Source organism: Python bivittatus, unplaced genomic scaffold (genome assembly GCF_059951505.1).
Source record: "Python bivittatus isolate LINGU-HERP-01145 unplaced genomic scaffold, Pbiv_v1 ctg000700_np1212, whole genome shotgun sequence".
Taxonomy (NCBI): domain Eukaryota; kingdom Metazoa; phylum Chordata; class Lepidosauria; order Squamata; family Pythonidae; genus Python; species Python bivittatus.
This window is the reverse complement of record NW_028277098.1, coordinates 45243576-45251067: the sequence shown is the minus strand read 5'-3', so window position 1 is coordinate 45251067 and position 7492 is coordinate 45243576. Positions and strand designations below refer to the sequence as shown.

The 7492-nt window shown below is 45.6% G+C and overlaps 1 protein-coding gene across 2 annotated transcripts; it reads left to right on the top strand.

The window, feature by feature from the left end:
- Positions 1-970: 970 nt before the first annotated feature.
- Positions 971-7261, top strand: CDKN2C (cyclin dependent kinase inhibitor 2C). 2 transcript variants are annotated; one of them, XM_007432276.4, is made up of 2 exons: positions 971-1680; positions 6292-7261. In XM_007432276.4, the coding sequence occupies exons 1-2, from the start codon at positions 1618-1620 to the stop codon at positions 6670-6672; spliced, it is 444 nt and encodes a 147-aa protein (XP_007432338.1). In that variant the 5' UTR covers positions 971-1617; the 3' UTR covers positions 6673-7261. The 2 variants fall into 2 exon arrangements, with proteins under 2 accessions (XP_007432338.1, XP_007432337.1); XM_007432275.4 differs by lacking the exon at positions 971-1680 and adding an exon at positions 1696-2233.
- The last annotated feature ends 231 nt before the right edge of the window (positions 7262-7492 follow it).

The following is a 7492-nucleotide window of genomic DNA, read 5'->3' as shown; positions in this document are numbered from 1 at the left end:
GTAGAAATAAGTGCATTAGGGTGGAGGGGAAGAGAAGGTTTTCCATTTGCTACAGTTGCAGCAAGCTGACATTGACCCTTCAGCATGACCTTGTCTGGGCTGTCTCCTTAGTAACCGAGACCCAGAGCGAGAAAACCTTCAGAAAAACCTGCAGCCAAATCTCCTTTGGCTACCTAACCTTTCTACCAATCTGATATATTATGTTGTGCTCCGAGGGCAAATAGACCCATGGTCGAGGTAGGCAGAGGAGGGAAGAAAGCCTAGAAGCTCCCATGAACGAGCTAGTCCACTCCGCGGAAAGAGATCATTGATACACGAGGGGGCATGGTCCCTACACGTAGCCTTAACTTTTGGCCCGCCTCCTTTACTCTTCTGCAGTTCCCGCAGACCTGGCGTCAACAAAGATAACATTTCACACGCGCGCACACACTAGAAAGTAATAAAACGTGTCGTTCGTCTAGGCTCGTTTTGTATCAAGGGAGAACGAAGAGCTCTGTGACATCACAATTATACAGGGCGCCCAGGAGGTGGCAGTGGAAGGTTTAGCGGGGGAGGGGGAATCAATAGCCACGGGCTATATTGGAAAGAGGCTAATATTAAAGAACGGGGGGGGGGGACTGTCCTTAAAAGAGCAAATACAGGCTCGCGTTGCCCCAGCTTATCTCCTCAGGCCCGGAAGGGTAATGGTGTGGGGAAAAGGGACGGCAAGGCCTACTGGCCCCGAACGGCGGCTTCGCGGCCTGAACTGACTGTCAGCCCAGCAGAAAAGAGGCGAGGAGGAGGCGCGCTGGCTTGGACTCGCCCTCCCGCCCAGGCCTTCCTGCTTTTGCCGGGAACTCCGTGGCGCCTCCTTAAATCTCTGCCGTTAAAATGTGGGCGGGTGTTTCAAGTCAAAGAGCGCTCAAATGTTTTTCCTTTTCAAAAAAAGCTGAGGAGGAGGTTAGAAGTTGGGGAGGGGAGGGAAGGGAGACTGTGGACTGGAGAAGGAGGAACCGGCTTTCTCGGCGGCAGCCCGCAAAAATTTCAACGGGCTTGAACAAGCGACGGCGGTTCCAGACACTCACAGAGCCGGCAACCGACGCTCTGCGCGGAAAGGAGGACGGCCACGGCGGCGTCGTTAGAGAGTTGCTTTGGCGCCTTTTAGCCCGGCTGGGATAGCGCCGCAGGGCTCCTGTCAAAGGAGCACAGTCGCCGCTGCCCCTCTCGCTACAGAAGTCGGCTGCCAAAGGAGGCAACGGGGACGCGGCAAAAGCTGAAGCTGCCGCTGCCGCGCCGAAGCGACCCGCGCGCCGAAGGATGCGGCGACCGCTTGGGTGTGATAATGTGCACAGGCTGCCCGGCTCTCACTCGGGCTCAGCCAGTCCGCCCCAACCCCGACCTTGCGCCTGCTGGGTCTGCCGCGCGCCCGCCGCGCCGGGATGGGAGCGCCGAGTCTCACCGCATCCCCCGGAGGAGTTTGGCAGCTGATCTGCCGGCGCTGGTTAATTGCCTGGCTACCGCGACTTGATTAACCCCCTCACTCCTATTGCTGGCTGCCAGAGGGCTGCTGGTTGGGGTCGAAGAACGAACTCAAACCTCAGCTGGCCAAGAGCGAAGCCCCAGCCTTCAAAATCATGAATGGAACCCGCGGCTTCAAAAGAAGCCTGCCCTGGGTCTCGGGTGTCTCCGCTGGACAGAACGGTGGGTCGTGTCTTCCTTTTCTTCTCCACCTCTCTTGCTTCCACCTTGTTCTTTACTTTCTCCGTCTCGCCTTCCTTACTCGGCTCGGGTTTTTCCGGGTGTCTGATATGCTCGCTGAAGGACTTGTATCAATTTATTCGCCCCGGCCAAGGTCCGGGGGGGGGCGGGTGTTGTGCGCGTTAGAGGTGCAGAGATCTGCTTTTCAAGCAGAGCTGCAGCAGTATGTATGACGTGTGAACCAAGGGGCGGGCTTTTGGCAAGGAGCTTTTTTACGAGTATTTACTACAAGAAGGTCTACTCCAGAAGATTAACATCCCCGCTCCTGTCAGTTTCCGATGGCCATGCCCGGCTAAAAACAATAATAAGATAATAAAATACAAGCACAGGTCTTCTGCTCGTTGGCGATCGTCATTCGCCCTAAGGAATGGCCGAACCTTTGGCGAATGAGTTGGCGTCCGCAGCTGCCAGAGGGGACCTAGCGCAAGTTACTAATTTGTTGGAAAATAATATAAACGTCAATGCACAAAATGGATTTGGGAGAACTGCGCTGCAGGTTGGTATCTGGGCGGACAGAGGCAATCGTTCACCACTAGGTGAACTGGTTTGACGGGGGAGAGGACCGTTTTAAAAAGGGGAGGAAAAAAAATCAGCATTTTTTAAAAAGCGAGTGGGTTGCCATATTTTATAAGTTTCACGGCTCCAACTCCTTAAAGTGACGTACTTTAAGTAAAACCTGGTGAATAATGTTTGTCTAATCTCGGTATCAACCTTGTCTGCAAGACACCTCGTCTTTTTTAAAAAAAACATTTTCTGAGACAGGGAAGCAAGTGGCGGAGGCATAGGGGGAGGGAAAGGAACAATCCGGGCTAGGTCGTGTTTCAGAGCAGGTCGGTAAACACCTCATTTTTGAAATCCGGATTATATCTGTTTGGATATCTGAAGAGGGGATGTTGTCTGGCTACTAAAAGGTGGCGGTTGGGGCGTCATTCTTTTCTCACACTCTGGCGAGCATGTCCCCCCCCCTTCCAAACTATCGCTACTGAATAACTGCGATGTACGGTAAAGCAGTGTGGCGATCTGGATCACGAAAATCCAGTGCTTTGTTATTCACCATCCTTCGGGTGCTTTTTGATAAATCGGTGGATCGCTTCACTGCGAGAATTTCCTTTCCGTAGGTATAACGTCGTATACACCCATTTCCAGTGTTTAGATTTACAGGCGGCTGCTGGAGCTCTTCCAGCTACTAAAACCCTGCACCCGCTGAAAGATGTTTTCCTTTGAGAACATTGGATAACGGTGCTGAAAGTGTTACGTTGGGGGGGGGGGGGGAGGTAAAGGTGCCCAGCCAGCAAGAGAAGTAAAAGGTAGGTGAAAATTTGGGAAGATTTTCCGGTGCAAGTCTGTGGATCTGGTCGAAAGTACTGCGGAATATTGAACAGGCTCCTTAAAGAAAAACAATTTGTTGTTTAAACTACAGACAGGATCCACTTTCTCAAATACTGGGAAAGGGGTTCCTGTTGGTGAGGGCTGAAAACTCCAGCAAGACAATCCCCCCTTTAAAATGGAAAGAAACCCTTTTGTAATATGACCTTTCATGGTATTCTTTTCCAGTTCAGCTCAGTAATCCTAAATTATTTTCCAATTTGCAAGGGGCATAAATGCCTTGAACTCTTTTAGGTTCTTCTGCACCATAACAGGTAGGACATGTTCGGAACCAATCATTGAGTTAGTGCTGTTGAATAGGAAGTGCACCTCAATTTCTACCTCATTACTGAGCTGCCAGTTCTTTTTCTTATTGTATAATCAGAATTAATGATTCCCTTCTTGCCTCCCCATCTCATGGTTTACAGAGATACTGAACATCTCTGCTTACTCAGCCAAGGGCATGTCTTTTCCACCACCTACTTTTCATTGCAGCTTCATCGTAAATCATCATTTGAGGCAAACTACAAATACACACACACACACACACACAACTCTGAATAAAAGGTAAACACAACAGAAGAGGCTGACTGCTTATTTTCAGTATGTGTAATCCAGAAAGATCTAGTGGGTGGATGATAGAACTTGAGTTGATAGTCAATATTGCTTACCCTTTATTATACCAAAGAAAGTGAAAATACACATTGGCTTCTGTGGACTCACTCATTTAAATTACTTCTGTCTCTTCTTTGAACTCTTTTTTTATCTTTTTTCCCTCCCCCTTCTCCTTTTTCAGATCAGGTGTTTATAAGCAGGCCTCCTTTTTCAATTTGGCCAAGAAAGGCTAGGCTTAGGCCTTTTCTTCCCTATGTATACCCTTCCCTCGTTAAAGCAATTCCACATCAGAAAAAAAAAACATTTAGAAACATCTAAAACTGTCTCTAAAATCAGACTTTTCTCATAGATGGTATAGTGTACTGTCTAACTTTTATCTTCCACAATTTAGGAATCTGATCCTGAGTTTTGTATTTACCCCAAATTATGACTTTGACAGGACATACGTGGTGAGATCTTAAAAGCTTAAGGAGTATATGTTCATTTTATCATAATGACCATGATATTAGTTTCCAAAAAGTTAACTGTATTCCTACTATTTGCATTCCAGATCGGTAAACAAGAGGGCAGATGATTGTATTGTAAAGGAAGAGGTTATCTCCTAGTAAACTATCATCTTTGTAGCTGCTGATCTACATTCTGAGTCTTATATTCTCTCTCACATAATTCCTTAATATACCTCTTGTTTTTACGGCTCTTTCCAGTTTTGTTTACTGTAACCGTTCCCCTTTTGTGTACTGAAAACCGAAGACAGCATTCCTTGCAAGAAAAAAAATGTATAAGGCATATAGCTATATTCTTTTATAAATGGGTAGATAAAACAGGACTGAAGAAAAAATATTGAAAGCAAAGGAACACATCATCTTTCAAAACTGGCTGTTTCCTATACCAAAAGCTTGACCGAGGTATACATTTCAGTGTGTGATATTACTAAAGATTTGGCTGTGGCTTTTAACAGACACAAGGATTAAAAGATTCAGGAAGCAAAAAGTCCAAGGGTCTCTAAGCTGGGCAATCCTAACTATGAAAGTAAGAAAATTTTATAAAGTTACTATATCAAGTCATTTTTTTTCTTTAACCAGAAACAATAGAAATGACATTGATTCTTAAGAATCTATGCTTTTAAGTGATAATAGCAGAATGTTTACATAGAAAAGAAAAAGGATGTTTAGGGAAGCCAACAGCCTTTAAAAACTTTCCGTTCAAACTGAACATGAGAAGAAATAGACCTAGAAGTATTGATTTGCATTCACATAACAATCCCAAATGAAACTAAAACTGCAAACCTATGTACACATTTCCTTGGAAGACCTTCTGAATTTACTAAGATATTTTTTAAAATAAATAAATGCATTTGATTGGTTAGTTCACAGATATTGGACACAGGAAACATACCCATTATTGATTAAAATGTGATCTCTGAGTAATCAAAGTATTAGTCTAAAATGTGATCATAATAGGATTACGTTTCAGTTTCTTGCAGTGCAGAAGCAACAGAGTTTTGTTTTTAATGATGGCGTTCTTCTAATTTCCCCTTTACCTCATTCATTCTGGTGGTTTTCCATGTTTGCTTGCACCCCCTTCCCTAAGAGAGATTTTAGATTCATCAGGGGTTGCAAAACACATTATATTCTAAATCTGCTGTCTGCCCTTTTGTTTAGGGTATCTTTTATTTTGTTCTCAACTGTAAGAGGGAAAGCTTAAATAAGGGAAGAAGTGGAGCTGATTATATTAACTGTTTCTCATGTACATATGTGTGTATGTATGTATGTATGTACAACACAGACACTTTATTTTTCCACATCTTATGTGGACACATCTTTAATTAGAAATAGTCATTTAGGTCATCCATCCTTGATACAATTGGGATATGGGTCCCTTGGATTTTAGACCTACTTTCCATCAAAGTAGGACAAGACCCATCAGTATTATTATATACCTATTATCTTAGCAAATAACTGCATCCTTTTACTCCTACCCTGTCCCTGGAATTTTATCTTTATCATACCACAGTAGGGAATAGTTTTTCCCATCATTATACTTATTTATTTTAGTAATATTTGTTTCTGTGTGGTGTAGGTGGGTTTCAGAGCAATTCCGTTTTGACAATTAGAGTTTGTCCATTGCACTAGCTCTCTGAAAAGACTTGAGTTGATATCCCTTTCGCAGGCTCTTAAAATCAGGAGTGGGAGAGAGGTCTCTCTAGCACCATGAGCTAGTAACATTGAGGACCAAGCAGGGCACCAGAAATGCCAAATACCTATCAAAAGGCAGCTGCTGGTGCCATCCCAAAATATCCCGGCTTAAAAAGCCTTCCAGTAAAATGCACCAGCCTTATATTCCTCTGCCCTGGGATGCTGAGGAAGTTGGCATCCCGTTTTCCCGGGGCTCTAGGCTCCTGCACGAACTTTCACACTGGTTTCCCACAGCCAAATCAAGCGAAGGCTCTGCAGGTAAGGCCCGACCAGAGTGTTGGGATACGCGTGGAACGTGTGTGAACCCAGTCCCGGGAGAGGGGCACATTTCGCCTCTGCCCATCGCCTCGCTTTTCTCTTCCTCGCCCTCTGCCTTCAGGTGATGAAGCTGGGGAACCCGGAGATCGCCAGGCAGTTGCTGCTGCGAGGCGCCGACCCGGATCTGAAAGACCGCACCGGCTTCGCTGTCCTGCACGACGCGGCCCGCGCCGGCTTCCTCGACACGCTGCAGACTTTGCTGGAGTTTCAAGCGGACGTGAACGTGGAGGACAACGAGGGCAACCTTCCGCTGCACTTGGCCGCCCAAGAGGGCCACCTGCCCGTCGTGGCCTTCCTCCTGGAGCGCACGGCTAGCCGGGTGGAGCATCGTAACAAGAAGGGAGCCACCGCCTATGATCTGGCGAAGCTCTACAAGAGACAGGCCGTTGCCAAACTGCTGGAGAACAGCAGGCGGAGGGAGGGCGCCCTCAGTGGGGACTGAAGCCCATCCCTTGCCCCGGACTCCAAAGTGCCTGCTTGTTCACCTGTCGCCTTTCCTTTCCTTTCCTCTCTTTCTTCATCTTAATCAAAATATACAAATAGGTGGGGTCCGTCTTTTTCAAATGCAGACATGGGGGTGATATTTTTCCCCTCTGGGGGAAAAACTCACACCAGTAGCAGCTTTTCACAAAAGTGAGCAAGAAGCCGGGTGGGTGCTCGCTTTTCTTTTATGAATGCTTTTTCTTTTTTTAACTTGGTTTGCTCTTGCTGCTCACCCCATCCTTCATTTAAGGGAGGATGGGGAAAAAACTGTTGAAGACCTGTTTTTGTGCTTTCTGATAACTTTCTTTTTAAAGATCTGTAAAGGCTTACTGTGATTTCCCATCCCTGAATATCATCTAGCCTAACAAAGGTTAACATAATATGAAACAGTGCATGAAGGAGTGTATATGTGAAAGACCTTTTGTGCCAGAAGGGGAAGAGGGGGAGGAAAAGAGAGACTTTTGGACATTTGAATCGCAAACTTTTGATGAGATGGATATGCTAACAAAATGTCTGTGGAACGTTCACTAAAAGTGCTTTCATTGTTATTTTTCTTCTATTTTTATTGTCCTGCCTTGTCTCCTAAACATCTTTTTTTCTGAAGGAAGTTTTGCTGAAATCTGGCTTTCTTCTAGTTAAACATGTTTAGGACCAAAGGTTCAGTTGATTCACCACATGTGTCTGGGCAGAGAGGCAGAGAAGAAATCTCAATTTGGGGTAGTTTGAATAGTGAAGATTCAATATAAGAATTGATAACAAAAAAGTGTAAGAATGAATTT

Coding starts and splice junctions, on each gene's coding strand:
- CDKN2C (XM_007432275.4), top strand. CDS start 2,105: ATGGCCGAACCTTTGGCGAATGAGTTGGCGTCCGCAGCTGCCAGAGGG. Junction 2,234..6,291: donor TTGGGAGAACTGCGCTGCAG/GTTGGTATCTGG, acceptor CTCTGCCTTCAG/GTGATGAAGCTGGGGAACCC.